The 17,680-nt window shown below is 36.9% G+C and overlaps 1 protein-coding gene across 1 annotated transcript in view; it reads right to left on the bottom strand.

Annotated features, from left to right (window-relative positions):
* The window catches only part of GALNT2 (polypeptide N-acetylgalactosaminyltransferase 2), a 95,260-nt gene that overhangs the window by 27,750 nt on the left and 49,830 nt on the right, over nucleotides 1-17,680 (bottom strand). Inside the window, exons 2-7 of the mRNA XM_032102333.1 lie at nucleotides 17,072-17,162; nucleotides 10,846-10,999; nucleotides 5,736-5,834; nucleotides 5,105-5,172; nucleotides 4,141-4,206; nucleotides 986-1,107 (exon numbers count right to left, since the gene is read on the bottom strand). Of these exons, the coding sequence (XP_031958224.1) occupies nucleotides 986-1,107; nucleotides 4,141-4,206; nucleotides 5,105-5,172; nucleotides 5,736-5,834; nucleotides 10,846-10,999; nucleotides 17,072-17,162 (600 nt within the window). The remainder of the gene's footprint in view (nucleotides 1-985; nucleotides 1,108-4,140; nucleotides 4,207-5,104; nucleotides 5,173-5,735; nucleotides 5,835-10,845; nucleotides 11,000-17,071; nucleotides 17,163-17,680) is intronic.

The raw sequence follows: 17,680 nt of genomic DNA, 5'->3' as shown, positions 1-17,680 counted from the left end.
ACATGGTTTAATAATGGGCTTGGCAGGTGCTCACGTAACAGTTGGACTCAACGATCTTAAATGTCATTTCCAACCTATATGATTTTATGATTCTAAAAGCATCATGGAACCAAGTAGAATAAAAAAAATCAGTCATCAATTGATAGCTTCTTCATTGGCATACTGAGTATATGGGGTTTTCTTCCTTCTCTCTCCCCCTTTCTGTTTTTGGGGGGAAATGCAAAGGAAAGCGCAAGGTGGATAAGTGAAGAACTGGGCATAACCAGAGTAGCTTAGCAAAATCATTTTGATCAGGAGCATTTTGGAACCAAACCTTTCCTGGAAGACTAGCTTTCCAGAAAGGGAATGCAATTAAGGAAGAATAAAAACCCTGTTGTCTTGAGTATTCCTCAGTGCTTTTTTGGAATCACACTTCATTCAATTTCCACTTCAACTGAGTTCTTCCAGAGCAAGTTAACAAGTATAACCAAACCCTGGAGAAAACAGTATACTTTCACTCTCAATTGCTTTTCCAGGAGACAGACTAAGCATCCTCTTCATAGATGCTGAGCCTCTAGTTCCTGCTAGTTTCCATGAGAATTTTGGTTTCACAAGTCATCCTCGCTCCTACTATCACACTGAATCTTAATGAAGCATAAAGATTCAGGTAAACTGAATCACACCAAGATGATATTGGTAGAGGAGAATCATACCTTGCACTAAAGATTTTCAGTTTACTAAGGTGGTCCCCAAAGAACGAAGGAAGCATATATTTGAATTGCTTGCAAAGATAATAATAAATATTCAGATTTTATGTGCCTGTGTTCACAGATTAAAACATAGTTTTGTTCATTTAATCACAGAACACTCCAATCATCTCCATCATCTTAAATCAGGGGAAAAAGCTTCCTTAGAAAAATGAATAAAATTAATCTAGTATAAACCAGATGGCTTTAAAATTTAAAAGCTGCTTCTTCAGGAAATTACGTTAGAACTCTTTACTAACCTCAGCTACTCTTTCCAAAAGCGGTTCCAGCCAGTGTTCATTGCACTCACAGTGACTATCCAGGAAGGTCAACACTTTCGCTTGTGCTGCATCTGCCCCTCTGACACGGGAGCGCATCAGGCCTGAGAAGTAAAGATAAGAAGTTTTAAGCACTTCCTGAGAAAAACAATCAACAGTAGTGAGAAACTATTGCATTCCCAGTTAGTAATTAGTTAAATGACTCTAACTCAGACAGGGCAAATACACAAGCTCCATTATCAAAATCAGATGCTAATTATGAATTCAGTGAAATGACTTCACACCAAACAGCCTGCAAGCGCTCAACCTACTGTGTGGTACAGGTTTCCTCTGATTTAAGCAGAAGAAAAGTACCTTTTCAAAACAAATGATACACAAGTACAGATGCGTCTGCATCACTCTAAGTAGTATTTATACTGATAAATCTTACTTAAGATTGGACCTGAAAACAAATACATCTCCTACAGTTCTACTAAGCAACCGAGGAAAGCACCATCATTAACTTATCTTCCCCAGTTTTTCCCCCCCGGCCATTTTAGTTCTTACCAGAGTCTGTCCATTCTTCTATGAACTCCTTCCAGAAATAGCCATGCTTCATTAATTCCCATCTGAGAGCCTTACCCCAACCCATTTGAACTGTTTTTTCCTCTGTGATTACAGCAATTCTCTTGTTTTGTAGCTTGTTTTTGGTTTGTTTGTTTTTAATAGATATCTTTAAGAGGAAAGTTCTGGTAAAACCAAAAGGTTCTTCTCATCTCTATGTCTCAATTACATAGATACCCTCACTGATTTACCCTTTTCTTCCTCCTGTTTTAATATTTGTTCATAGGATGACCTCACCATTCCTTAAAGTCCTTGCTCTACAGACACGTAGCAAGCTTCCTCCCATTACTTTGCAAATTTCCTCCCTACTTTTTTCTACTACTATTCAAAAATTCATTGATTTCTTTTTGTCACATGAGACCAAAACCAGGTCTTTTTTTTTTTCTTGTTTCTTTCTCCATTGTTTCCCACTAAATCTATTCTGGTTTGTTTGGGCATTTTTCCCCCCTAACTGAAACACTAAGAGAATCAAGCCTGTTACTTACCTCTCCCTTTACAAAATAAATATGCAAAATATGACTATGCCAACAGAATACAAGATGCTTAAGAAGAAGAGCTTGTTTGCTCTGACCAACATTCAGCAACAGCCCAATCAAGATCCTTTTCCTATCTCTTATTTCAAGTGTGGGCACTTCACAGTTCTAGATATGCACTGTGCTATGGCTCTCCAACATTTTACCTTTGATCTGTGGCATACTGACATCTAACTGTACCTCAGTGACTTTGCACTATTGCCCTAATTCCAGCCTTTCAATCTGTTCTGTTTTTCCCACATCAAACCATTCCTCAAGCACTATGGCTCTACTTTTTTTAACTTTTCAATTCCTCCTCCCAGAGCTTATTATTTCTAAATAACATTGTTGTAGAACCTACTGTCTTACCCTACTTCTATAGAAAACACACAATAGTGTTTCTGATTTCAGATTTAGTGGCAAAAAAATGGAGGTGAGCACTTTGGTCATTGAGTCCTCCACAATCATACTCAGGCTTACTATGAATAGAGCTGAAAAAGTTCCACTGAACATTTATTCTGTAGACTACCACACCCTCAAACACATCTGTTCCCATAACAACTGAGACTACAGATGAGACTAAAAGCTACTAATATTTATTTCTGAAAGAAAGGCAGTTAACATCATCCCCTCCACTGACACCATCCCTTTACTTCAACTTTTGTTTTAAAACACACTGCTTTCCTCTATTGTTCATATTACTGAGTTACTCTTAGCATCCTACACATTGGTTAATTTCACTGATTCTCTTAAATTTTAATCTATATGTGTAATATTTAATCTTAATCTCACAAACATACAAAGTAAACTAATAGTCTGTTTTCAATCTGCAAACAGTTGGTTTTTTCTGACATAGTAGATTTGTCAAATTATATTTAATTTTAAGATAAACTGATGCACATTCTTAAGTATGCATTTGTATATGCATTACAAATTAATATTTATAATTACTAAAAAAAACAAACATCAAAAGGTGTTACTTCATTCCATTTATTCCCTTACTACTATCTCCATCTTCAAGTGATGCACTGAAAAATGACATTAATTTACTTAGAATCTGGCAACCATGGCAAGTCATAAAAGACCTGCTTTCCTAATAAGCCTTTGTTCACAAGTATATTCCAAACAGAATATTTAAACACTAAGAACCCATCAGTTATTGCAATAACTTTAATTATGGGACAACATAGGTTTTGTACATGGTATTTCCAGGTCCTGACAATCCAATGATTCCAGCTCCTCCCCAGGCTAGGCTGGCAGTCTAGAAGAAGCAGTGCTTATGAAAATTAGCAAGCACATATCTGCTAATTCAGTCAGCTATTTCAACTGTCAAATCTCATTTATTATTTCAAACAGCTGTAGAACACCTGTTGCCTGTATCTAATACTCTAAATTCCACTGTCAGGAAACTGCTGACTGAAGGGCTCAGTGATGTGAGACCATAATTTACAAAGCAACAGAGAAGAAAACAAAAATATAAGACAAATTTGTTACAGGGCACACTGGCTTCAGCAAAACCAGCATACTTGATCCCAGCCCTCCTGGCTGCTCAAACCCTCTTAAGTCAAAACAAATTGTTTGTCAGGCTGTCCATCAACTAAATCCTTAAAATGATATCTAATAAGGGAACCAGCAAAAAAAGAGGGCTATTTTTAAGCTGCATTATTTCAAACACAGATCCATTTTACAGTGGGACCTTGTGTACAGTGGAAGTAGCTTAACTAAGGATTCAGTGTGGTAAGAGAAAGGAAAGTTGAAGATTAAACGCAATTCCTGAAGGAAGCTTTCACTGTAAAAGCCAACAACAGGCAATTGTGCACACAACAACATGGAAACAATCACAATTACTGTTTTTACCTGCACAAATACTTTTTTTATTCCTTTTACTAGTATGTTTATAAAGTGAAAATCTCTTCCAATAAGGAATGTTAGGCAGAATGTTCCTTTAAAAGACTTGATGAAAACTAACAGATAAGGCAGCACAGTGGAATTTACATCTTACTTCCCTAAAATTAAGCCTACCTTCTCGTCGATCATTTCGAAGAACCCGTACTTTTTCAATTTTTCCCAAGAGAGCGCCATCATCAGCTTTAGAAAATAAAACAATTATAAATTTAAAAATTAAAAAAAAAAAAAAAAGTGATGAGAAGCAGTTTGACATCCAACACTGTATACCAGAAGAGAGGCTGTTTTCAAAGAAAAGCAAAAGCTTTGTAGGTGAAAATGTTTGTGGTCAGAATTAGTTACTAATCTCACAAGAAATAAAGAAAAATTACCAGGCTAAGAAATTACTACCTTCATTACGTTATTTAAAGCTAGCTTAATTTTACAGTCTTGAAATAACTTTATTTAACTATCTTCTCTTTGCTTACTTTAGACAATTTCTACATTGCCTAGAGAAAAAAAACTTTCATAGGATTAAATAAACTGTTTTCTTTGCCTGTAAGAAAGCTCACTTTCTAACCAACATTAAGACAAACCTGTCCTAAGCTTACTAAAAAAGTATTATTGCAAATATAAACATTTGTTTCTTCTTAGAAATATTACTCTGAGGTCCATGTCCATTGTTTAAACTTGTATCATTATACCCTAATACCTACAAGACATCGACTTCTTTTGGATTCAGTAAGAATTTTTCCAAGAGACTGATGGAGACAGGCATTCATTTAAAACAGCACTACAAAAATATTTGTTGCAAGCACCATGGGTTTTATTTTTACTTAAGATAACACACTATAAAAAGGCTCTTTTAAAAGATACACTCTAGTCCTTCAGCTAACAGGAAATAATAAGATATACCTGAAATATTTATAGAAACTTCACTTTTCCACAATGACAGATACGGAAGAGTTAAAAATCTGGTTTTGGCTGAGTGTCTTCAAACTCCTATTTGTGTGTCCTAGTCTCAACTGAGTCACCTATCAGCATCTACAGGAAATCTTACCAGAATAAGCACAGTAAGGTAGGACCCTGTAAAAGTACTTACGATCATTACTGTAGTCATCCACCAGTATGATTTCCTTAATAAGATGTGATGGACTTTTTTTAAGGACACTGAAACAGACCAAAACAAAAGCATTCAAGCAGTATTAATTTTCCATAATGATGTCATAAAAGCAGTTACTTCGTTAAGCTGCAGTAGAACCTAGCCCAGGATGTTACTTTCAACAACAGCTGTTGGCATGTTCTTACAGAAAGCATGAAGAGGCACATGTATAATTTTGTGTGCTCCTTCCTCCCTGCCTCCCCCACACCCACTATTCCAGCTTCCAGAAATCAGTGCATTAGAAATATCTAACATGGAACTTTTGCAGATATCTTTAAGTCAAATATCACCTGGGAATCCATCTACCTTGACTTTTTCTTGAAATGGCTATCTTCCAGACATCATGTGGCAATTGGTCCCACACTTCATGCATTCTAGTTAAGGTGAGCAATTTTGTTTAACATCACTATTTCAGAATGTAAGAACTGAAGATCTCAATGAAATTAAGACTCATCTTTTCCTCTGCAAATAGCTCAGAAGAACATAATGGGTTGTTACTTCCCTTTCTTATCATAAGCTGTTATCTGACAGAAATGGCCTTTAGAGAAAAATTAGGCTCTCTTATGCATACCTGACAACAGTTCGAAGCAAAGCAGATCTTGCCTCGTTATGAAAGGTGATCACCACACTAGTGGCTGGCAAATCTATCCGCCATTGTTTCCGTTGACACCTGAAAGAAATAATACCTTGTCATCAATTTCAATGCAATTTTTACATCTCAGGCCTTCATTGCAAAGTATTTATCTATTAAACTCATAGACTAGGAAGAATGAAATACCTTGTTTTCAAGTGAGAATGTAATCAACGTGCCTTTTGACACTTTTGGTAGCTCTCTTAGCACACAAAAGCCTAAAAAGTCAGTGGCAGACACGGGCAGGTTCAAAAAAGTTACCAGACCATCATCATTGCACTATGTCAAATGTCTTTTGTGCAGTTGAATATGAAACCAGAGCCCTTTTACACTAAAAGCATTCAATACATATAAGGAAATAAGCATATTTTCAACAAAAACGCACATGTTCACAGGCTACCAGGTGTTTCTTCTTTAGAAGAGCACGTGTCCACTTCTCCCTTTACTTTTAAAGCTCCTGTAACATCCTGGACTTGTACATAGAGAACACTAGTTTTCTATTCTAATGAGAACCTGTTAGGCTCATAACATTCAGAATTCGAAAAACAGAGCTAGCTGTGACAATGCTGAGCCAACTAAACACAGAACCATATCTTTCTAAACGATAAAGATAATGAAATATTCCATCTATGTCAACTCATTTCTCATCACCTCTAGAAATCTGAGATTAATATAATAAGCAAAAAGAAGGCAATCCCAAAATGCTTCCTTCAGGACTACATACAGTTAAGCTATTTAATCCAATAAAATAAACCCAAAAAAGATACTGCTCTCATTGTATTAGAAACTAACAGTACTAGAAAACAATGTATATTGAGTTTATGCCAAAAGCATTACAGTGTGATAAGTCATGATAGTGATTGTCATTTGTGCAGGGACACACACCAGTGATGTATTTCTTCCATATCTTTTAATTAAGGGTAGAGTTTTAACAGACCTAGTTGTCTTCAGAGGGAATAAACCCAGCTAGCATACACCTGTAGCAAATTCAGCAATTGATTTCAGCACTTATTTCAGCAATTCAATTTCTGTACTCTGTGCAGTGTTAACCCGACTAGTTTTTAAGAGAAGTTTGCCACCCACGCTTCTAAAACTAGGCCTCTGCCTGTATAAAAGCCCACTCTAATCTTTAACCTGATTAAACATCTGCAACATGCACCATAAACCATGCAACCTTTAACCTCCTGGAATCAGAGAGCAAGCAGCAATGTGCTTCTTGCCCTTGCCCACCCTACAAAATCCCAAAAACCTGTGGTGTTTTTGATACAACACACCCATAGTGCCACACACATTAGTGCCTGCATGAAACAAAACATTATCATGCTGCAGTGACCTCACTAGGCTCTGAACAAAAACAGAGTCTATGCCAAGCCTACAACTGCTGTGTCAGATTAGCAGGGCCATCTCTGGCTTTGCGGTGGGCATACAAGATGGCTTTGTCACTAGCGCCCAGCGTGGAATGCATAAATCTCAAATGCCGATGCATTCCTGAAAAACAAAGAGCAGCTTCTCCAGCATGAGCTTCTGGCAACTCATCTAGACAGCTAAAAGACATGCAATTATTATACTCCAAAGCCTGCAGTGCCAAAGAAGATATTCTTTATTCTGCTAACTTTCAAATTACTCACAGTGGACAGGGCTACTGTGCACGCATTTATCCCATGAAGCACTTGCATTAGAATAATTAAAAAGTCACTTTAAACTTATATTGATCTATTTGCAAAAGAGAGCACTTGAGCCAGAGTATATATTGGGGGAATTACTCAAGGCAATGAAGCCTCTCAGTTTTAAGAAAACTGAAGAGCACTACTGTATATTTCTGAGGGAGAAATAAGACTTCTAGATTTCCAAATAAAACTGGAGGAATGTTTCACCAAGTATTACTGTTTTCAGCTCTTCATAAATCCCCGCTTTGACTGACTCAGTATCATCACTCTTCCTCCTATTCTGCTGTGTCAACAGGGCCACAGTTTAAATTCAAAACAAAGAAACAGTGTCATTATTTTTGGCATGGAGATTAAACTTTGTCTCCTCAAGATGCAGCACTTCAATTTTTACATGCAGAATAAGAAAATACATTTAGTGAAGATAGAACCTGAACTGCAAACTTCAATCGAGACCTTCAATGTTTAGCATAGGTCATTAAAATCAGTACATCCTTTCCCCCAGAGATTTGGACTAGTTCATTTAATTAACAATTTTTCCCAAAACCTCTATGATTTGTTTGAAACCACTTTTTGACAGAAATACACATTTTAACTAGTGCAAGAAGAACATTCACTTCAACAGGTACCAAAGACACAAGAAAGTTTGTTTCCTCTCTACTTAAGAATAAAACTTGAGTGTGAGGTCAGAAACTCCTAATAGGTGCCAAATGAGAAAGAAAACACAGCTTAGTGCAGCTATAGTACTTAACAGTAATTCTTAAAAACCATTACAACACATCAATTAGGAGATGTGATCAGAAATCACTGGTCCAAAGCATAAATGGGGAACACTGATCCACAAAAAACATGGCGTATTTCATCCTTCATCCCACTTGAGAAACTGTTTTACACTGACAGGAAGACAGCTCTTTGAGTTTCCTATTACAACTGTGACACTCACTTGTCACGTTCTGGATCTCCAAAATCTACCATGAAATGAAAGGAAACCCAGAGGTTTCTCAGACTTGTTGAAAGCAGTAGTTGGAAGCATCAGCTGGAGTGAGAATCCATGTTCCTGCTCAGAGTTCTCTCTGCTTATGTTTCTCCCTTCTTCCTTTTGCTTAAAACAAAGGCAAGCAGCTAAAACAGGTGAACCAAAAGTGTTTTCTGGTACTGCTGGCAGTACCAGTCCAGTTTTTTCCACAAAAAGCAAGTGGAAGTCTTTGGTCTTCATGTTAGTAAAAGTTTGCATGATGTAAAAAAAGACTAAACGATAGAGTATTAAGAGACGTGTAATTACACACATCTACATATCTAATGCAGAATCCTGATAAACTGCTTCTAAACAGTCTAGACAATTTCAGCAATTAAAAAATATTGCTATGTAATTTCTTTAAAGACAAACAGACTCTTAGGCACATCAATACAATTAATAACAAGTTACTTAAGAAGAAACAAAGTATTTCCTCATCCAGTTTTCTTTCCTTAAGATTGCAACAGCTCCACAAGAGATATTAAATCTCAACCCAGTTGTCTCCAATTTGATTAGCAACTAACACGCTTCCAAGTGTCACATGCTCAGATATTCTTCTTCCTATGGCTATTGCTTTTGTTCTTTTCATTGCACAGCTCCCAAACAAATAATTTCATGCAGCTTTTTCAGCTTCTGCAGTGAAAGTTCTTCCCAAAACAGAAGGAAAATTAAATGTAACATGGCAGAGAACTCATTAAAGACAGCTTGTAAGAATGATTGCTTCAGTTTGTTTTTCTGTTTGGTTGGTTTTTTTCTTTAAAAGATGACTATTCACAGACTGATGGGCACTTAAATCTGTTCCATGGCAAAGTCTAAGAATAATCCCAGCTCAGATATAGTCCTTCCCCAGAAACATCTCTCTCTCTGGGTTCTTTTCCATCTCCATTTAGTGAAAACACTTAAGCAAGTCAGCATATAATCACAAGACTAACAGTTAAAAGAAACATGGCCATGGTAATATAATTTATCTCCAGACATGTCTCATTTAAGTTATTCTCAAAGAACAGCCTTTGTCTGTTAGACACATCTACCCTCCTCTCCCCCCCCCCCCCCCCCCCCCCCCCCGGTTATTAGGTATCTAAAAAATTCCAAATTCAGCATATCTGAATCACAGAAAGTTCTAAAAGTTGGTAGCTGAGTTTGATCTCATGGAAAAGAATATCTGATCTGAAAAGTTAGATTTCTTGTGGGGAAAAAAAAGTATATGCTATGAAGAAAATTCAAAAGTAATTTTAAACTTCTCAGTACAACACCACAGGCATTATGCTTTTCACTGCTTTCTTGTTAACAAGCAAAACACCAGATTCTTCCTCCTTTGACATTCAATTAACAACAAATTACTTGCTTTACTCCATCTACAAATACTTTGCGTAAAGAAACGTAAACCCATGCTATTATACAAGGGATTTCAAAAATGACAGTGAGTTTTTATACAAATTTTCTTCACTATGCCGTTTCTGATTAAAGAGCTTTATGGGAGAAAAACAGGAGCCTTCCTTTTCTCTCTCCTCTTCCAGTTTCTTTTCCAGCTTCTTCTACTTACAAAACTGTGAATGTACATTCATCCTAACTGAAGAATTAGTTAGGCAAATTAACTACACATGGTTGGCTAATTTTATGTTTCAAGACTGGCTTCCCTAGTTTTTAAAACCAAATCAAACTTGGTTTTGTATTTTTAAGTTACAAAGCCCTAATGAGCATTTTCTTTTTAAGCAAGACTTGTGCAAGTTATTAAATCCTTTTGAAAATGAAGGTCTTCTCTAACCAGTAGCAAATAATATCCTTCCTTACTGTGAAGTGTACTGTTTCCTGAAACTACACAAGCAGCTTGAAGTATAATTCCATCCTATGTTTACCAGGGTGTGCATAAATTGATTCCTTTAGATTTAGAGTTGACAATCATCACATACAAACAATCACAAAGTGACTGAGATCCAAAGTGGCCCTGGAGATCTCTGAGCCCAAATTCCCTCAAAGCAGGGCCCACTACAGCCGGCTGTGCATTGGGCTTTGAATATCCTTAAGTATGGAAACTTCACATCCTCTCTGGGCAACCTGCTCCACTGTTTGATCATCCTCACTGTGAGAGAGACTCACAAATGTAGGAAACAAGAAATGCCATCAGATAAACAGGAACAAAAAGAGACTGAAATGCAGCACCAGTTTGGATATATAACACACACTGATGGAAGTAATGGGAACAGAAAACTTGAATAAGGTTTATTGTTCTTTAAACCACTGTTCAAGGATCAGTGAGTTTACTGTTACTGTCCTTTCTAAAGCTGGAGAATTCCTGCTTCAGAAAAAGCAGCTCAAAAGCAATAAATACAGAAGCCTAATCCAAGCCAACATGGCTCAGTTTGGCACTTACTGATCATGCCTAGTGTCAGGAATGCTTCGGTCCATTCGCAGTTTGTCACTTTCCACCTGATTGAACTTATTCCGTGCATATGGATCCTGACCGGATCGCACCACGGTAGCGCCAACGTAGGCGTCTTGATCAAAGTCTTGCCACCGAACTTTTCCTACAGTTGAAAAACAGAAAAATATCTGGTTTAATATTCATGATTTAAGGAACAGCATTCAGTAATCCAATCACAATTGATGAAATATTTAATTAAGTAATTAAACTTCAACAGTATTGTTAACAGTGTAACATCAAAACTCACTTCTGCATATTAAATTTGTCTAGAACATACTGCAAATTAGTATCAAACTGAACAATAGATCTCAGTTTATGCAAGTAATCACCAGACAATGTTTCATCTTGTCCACTTTATGTGTTGGGGTTTTTTAACTCCACCTACCAAAATTGCCATTTTTAAAAAAAACCAAACATCCACAGGTCAACAGGCAGTAAAATATCACATCATCTGGCTAAAAAGTTTTCTAAAGATCCAGTCCAGACTTCAAAGACATTATAATTTAATTTATCTCATTATGTAAATAATAACACAGCCAGTTATAATCAAACCATTTGAGAAACAGGCCTTTTAGAAATACAAGAAAATATTAATCTCATAGAACAGCAAATTCATGTAGGCAGAGCACTAGGTCACTCTCCAATATTACCCAACTGCAACCTCCTTGATGACCAGACCTGATTCAGATTAATCCCTCTTTAACACAGACTCTGTTACTATGCGACTGCTTGTGGCACTCACACAGAAAGGCAGATTAACATCCAGCCCCTAGGAACAAAACTTCAGGACTCCCACCATTTTCAGGTGTAAAACAACAGTATGATATTTACCAAGTATCTTAAAACTACCAGTTCTTACCCCTAGTTGAACACTGACTCTTTTTACTATTGACAGACAAACCTATGCCATCTATTAGCAATTTTATACCACATTTAACTCAAAATCAGAGGTCAAGTCCTAATGCAACACAGTCTTCATTTAAACACAGGTGTGGTATGAGAATTTCTTCCAAGCAAGTTGTGGTGAAGCAACATGCCACTGGCATTAATAAAAGATACAAAGCAAAAACTGTCTTTTGGTGTCACTGTTTATTACAGACAAGAGGATTTATTAGTCACTGTTTTCATAATTAACACATGAAGTTTTTGAGGTACTTTCAGTTAAGTGCAGTAAGCAGAAGGTTGCAGAGATGTCACTCCAAGTGCAGGAGGAGTATTATAGTTCAGGCATATCCTAAATTAAGCTGATATGCATACAGGGAATACTACTCTACCAGCTGTTAACAAGAGTTACAGGTTGCTCAGATTTTCCAAGGTTTGCCTTTGCTCTGTCTCTCAACCAGAACAGCATGGAAACTAAGGCAGGCCTCATTCATTTACAGCTTTTTAGCCATAAGCTACGCACCAACTACAGCACATTACCTCCTGCTAGACTCTGATAATGAAAGAACACCTCCTATCATTAAACAAAATAACTGTTCTTTGTTAAAGCAGACAAATACCAACAACTTGATTACGCACCCTCTAATCTCAACGTCATCCAAGGAGCTCATCTACAAAAGCAACTTGGACTCCAAGGTGTGATTTAGTTATCAGATAGTAGGGGAAAAAGTAGCAAAGTTGAGAGGGAGGTGGTTTGAGGTCTTTTTGTATGTTTTTAAGAAACTTCCAAGCGAATAAAGAAAGATGGCCCCATGCTTTTGGATTACTGGTTTGAGAGTTAGCTAGTCAATACTAAGCAACTATTTTTTATATCTGAATTATCATCCTAAAGAAGTTAAAACGCATACATGCACTCAACACAGAAGCCAGAACTAGAGAGTTAAACAAAAACAGACTGCAGAACATTTAATAGGCACTTCTTGAAGCAGCCCAGAAGGGAAACTATAAGAAAATAACTAGAGGGAGAAATATAGATTTTAAAATTCACATCACTGACAGAACTCTGAAAAGGAAACTTGCCAGCTGTTGTTGGTAGCCCACAGACTGACAAAAGCTTTTCTTAGCCTTTCAAGTTCTTTCTTCAAAATATTTCCAGGAACTTAATTCACAGCAATTTTACACCTCAGCCAGCTAACATGCTACAAATACCCCAATACAGTTATTTAGAAAAATTACACCAAACCTCACTTGTGACAAAACTACACAAAATGCAAGACCAGTTTGATTCAAGAAACTGGAAGAAACAAATCACAAAATCATCTCCCCCATACAGTTCTCTCCCTCAGCATTTCCCAAAGCTTCTGCAACCTCCTTGGTAACTAAACTATATCATCACCCTTGCTTCTAATTTATAATACAGGTTCAATCTGAAACACTTGATTAATATTTTCTGAAATACTGGACATGTAATGTCACCATTTTTCTGGCCTAAAAATAAAGATTTTAGTGATTTTAGAGTAAACATTTTACAAAATATAATGTACACTTAAACACATTTATATAGATTTTCAACTTTCAAACACTCTTGACTTTGAATGGATTTTAAAGCTATGCTCATTTCAGGAGTGCCAGCCACAACCACTCCCCCAGTTGCCTTCCTTCCACTGGAAAGAGCAGCTAAAACACAAGAGATCATGAGGACATCTTGTCAGTGGTATGAGTGATGCTGTCACAAACATTGCTCTTAAACATGTGTTCCTTATGAATACAATATGTGTCATGGGCTGTCCACACATTTACATGACAAAGGTTCAAGTTAACTACTAGAAAGTGAAAGGCTGATCCAAAGCCAACTAAACCATCCAGCCTTACTTTTGCTGAAAGGCTTGCCTGTCGGCAATTGAATCTTGGACCCTGACCGGGAGGGAATCTGAATCGTTTGTTCAAAGGAGTGAGTTGGTTTTATACACTTTTCTAAGGCACAGTATTTCCTTACATGGCGTGACCTATCCTGTGTTGCCACTTTCTCAATGGTCTTCTATGGGATGATCACTCACTGCTCACTCATCTGTCAGCTCCCGGCTGGCTCCTCTCCGTAGGGTCTGCCGTGTGACACCTCCTCCCCCCAGGGCTCCGCAGACACAAGCCTCTCTGTGCTGCCATGTGTCTGCAGGCAGGTTTTACAGCTCACAACCTAATTCTATCTTATTTCTCCCCATACTTGCCTTTCTGAACCTTCAACTAAATTTTAAAGTCGTTTAACAAACCTTTTCCAATAATAGATACAATTTTTGTTATATGCTTCCCTAGGGTACACAAAAAGAAGCATGAATTTCTCCCGGGGAGTTAGATGGCTTTATAGTTTCCTACATTTCAATGACTTCGTCAGGTGCAATGAATATCAGAAAATGCAGCCACATTATTTCAAACTTAAGTTAGGTAAAATGGTAACTTCAAATTCAAGAAAATGTATTTACGTATAGTGAAACCTAAGATGACAATAAAATAGTCTTTTAAACAACACTAAGTGAACTGCAGAATTTGCTACCAGAGTAAAATTGAGGCATAAAAGTAAAAAACCAAACCCCACTCACTGAACTAAGACCCTGGAACCAGATTATGCTGCAGTACTAAATTTGGTTTTGACATGATGTGTTTATTTTACAAACTGTTCTAAGCCTAAGAAGTTGAGCACAAACAAGGAAAATATGGAATCCAGTGAAGCTGCTTCTTTTTGTCCCAGTTTCCATCCAAGTTGAGCTTGACATAAATCCTTTACAATGTATCATTTACCATTTTCCAAGACTTTAAAACCAGCAAATGCAAAACTAGTCTGGAAAGAATAAATCAAGTTTAAGAAGAAAGGAGACCACTTCATAGCGCTAAGTTTAGTGAAAAGCAGTGACAGCCCAAAGAAGAAGAGAATTTGGCTTCAGGAACCATGAAGGAGGTAATGCCTGGGTGTGACTGCAGCAAAAGACTCTGTCAGCTGTGTGCAGTAGGAATCAGATCTATTAGAAGTCAGTCAGATAACAGTAACAGCAGCTTGAAGCGAGATAGACAAGAAAAAAGCAGAGCAGATAAATCTGTATGCAATCAAGCAGCAGGCAACAAAGACTTGGAATAGATGGATACGAAATCCTCTAGATAGCTTGCATTCCCTCTTACTGACTCAATACAGCCTAAAAGCAACATGATTAAAAATAAAAAGTGATAAATACAATTTTTTTTACTTACATGCATTAAGGGGTTCCAAATCTTCATTAACTAACAAAAAAAGTGCTTGAGTAACTGCTGGAACTACTGTCAATACAGGCAACTGGTTATACAGTTTTGGTTTAGTTATCCATGCAGACCATCCAGGCTTGGTCTTTCAAGAGCTAATATCACTATTTTCACAGAACAGAAAATAGACTTTTGCAGCATATCAAAAAGTCACCAAAAGACAAAGGATGGATACACTCTGACTGAACAGTTCAATCTTCATATAAAAAAATTTTTAATATAAAGATAATAAAGAATTCCTTAATTCCAGGAAGTTCTGAAAGATGCTGCTGCATTATGCTGAAACCTAAATTATAGGTCTACTAAACTGAGCGGAAAAGTAAGAAAGTTCCAAACCAAAGTCCTCCTAAAATTTGATGACTTTACTTTAAAACAATGCAAAGAATCTGCAGAAATGTGAATACCGAGCTTCACTGCCATAAGGATTCAGAAGTTTGCCTATATTTACTGAAAATAAAGAAAATAGTGATTTAAGAGTGTCTAGTTCTGTCTGTGAAGCCTTTGATGCTTGATTCCAGACTCTGATACTATTTTGCAGTAACAATTCCCCTGTCTGTTACATCAGGCCATAAGAGACTACTAACCGACATATGAAATGAAAAAAGCCGTGTCCTGCTCTACTTTACACTCAATCTTACTTCTAGTTTCAACCCTTCCATCTTCTGACAGCTCTCCCTTTCAACCTGTGACACTTCCCACTTCTGTTAATACTCAAACACGCTACTTAGGGCCACCGGGCAAGGTTTGGCCCAGAATACAAAAACATTCAAAAAAAGGGGAAATAAGAACAGCTGGAAGTTGCAAAATTGGCTCATCTAACCCCAGTAACAAAATTTGTAGACAGTTCTGTCAAGCAGAACAAATACTTGAAAAGATCGGCCAGAGACCAAGTTAAATAAGCCAGGCTCTTCAGCTTTTTGGGATTTATTTCTCAATACATACACAAAATAAAGACTTTGCCAAAAAGGTATACATACATAACCAGCCCTATTTCCCTTCCCCAGACAGTAGCTGGGATAAGGTAGGCCAAAGGATACAGAAAAAAAGCTGTCAATAGCAAAGAGCTTATATGTACCTGGAGAGCTTATGACTGAAAAAGAAAAATCATACCTCACATGTTCCTGGGGGTGGAATTTCCCATATGCTTAAAAGAAAGCTTGCCTTGGTTAGTTGTTTCTGCAAGAACTCACACTATTTCAAATGTTTGGCCAAGATATATTTGTAAGAAAAACGAAGATTAATAGAAGAGAAGCAAAACCTGTGATGCTATCTGATCAGTAGCTGTCCTTCTCACAGGTTAAACATCTTCAATTGTGTAAAATATTCAAATTCAATTTTCATTTTTCTCTACACTTTAGTATGTGAATTGCAGCTATATATGAAATCTCATTGATGTGAAACAGTTAAGCAGCAAAAGAAGTCTATGAAAGCATTCACCTGAAATGAAGATTCCGTAACACTTAATTTTCCTAGCTCATCCTCAAGGCATGAGGACTTCACTCAAACAAAATAAAAATCACGTTGCTCTGTCATTTTCCAGCATGTGACAAATACTGAGCAAGTATGAGGAAAAAATAAAGCACACCAGCAGCACAGTTATGAAAATCTGCCAAATCAAAAGCTAGAAAAAAATCTAAAAAGTATGAACCTTGGCTGAATCTTCAGTCAAAATAACAATCCCAAGGTGACTTGTCTGTTGCCTGCCAGCATCATCCACAGAGAGAAATGGACTACTTTTGCACCAGAGGCTTTTACAGTATCTCAAACCTATTGAAGGACAATACAGGCATACTAGCAAAGAACCACATTCCCTATTGTTTTAAACTCAAAGGAGCAGTGAAACAGGTAAGATTTAAGGATGCTGAAGCTGTAAGAACAGAGAAGTACATGTTGCTGAAATAATCCTAGCACTTTCAAACTACAAAGAATTTTTAGAATCAGAACAACTGCAGTGTTTTATGGCTTTCAATGATAAATGTTTCATGGCTAACAAATGTTACTGCAATACCTGGAGGGAGTGTCTCCACACTTTGTGCCTTGTCGTCCCCATCGTTGCCACGCACTTCTTTCCTTTTGGGGTCAATATCATTTGGGTCCTCCTGAAAAAAGTACATAATGTTTAAAATAATCTTAATTTAGTTTTGTGTCTTCAAAGCAAACAGTAATAACTACGTTTTCCAGATTTTAAACTTAGAGTGGTCCAAGAAAACAAGGATTTTAAGAGAAACAATGATTATTTTTTCCATCACTTGAAAAACAGAACAAAGATTGAGACAGACTTTTGCAGTTAATTGCATAAATTCTTCTTTGGAAAAAAAAAAAAAGGAAATCTATTAGGAAAGATGGAATTCTTTTTTTTAATCAGTAATATTCCAAGGAGCTACAAAGACAAAAAGGTTAAGCAAGACCTGAAGAAAGCCTTGCTCTAGCAAGAACAGCCTAAATAGAAAGTTATTTGAAAAGAGAAATCAGGTTATCTAGCAGTTATTTCCAGAATGGCAGCCTTACTATTGGAAAAATACTTCCAAAGTATTTTCATGAGTTAATTTCATCAGAGTTTATTCTAGGCTTCACAGGCAATTCTGCTGGATTTGTGATTCCAGAGATATTGATGTTA

This window comes from Corvus moneduloides, chromosome 3 (assembly GCF_009650955.1).
Source record: "Corvus moneduloides isolate bCorMon1 chromosome 3, bCorMon1.pri, whole genome shotgun sequence".
In the NCBI taxonomy this organism is placed as follows: domain Eukaryota; kingdom Metazoa; phylum Chordata; class Aves; order Passeriformes; family Corvidae; genus Corvus; species Corvus moneduloides.
Note: the sequence above shows the minus strand (reverse complement) of the source record. Positions and strands in the feature narration are given on the sequence as shown.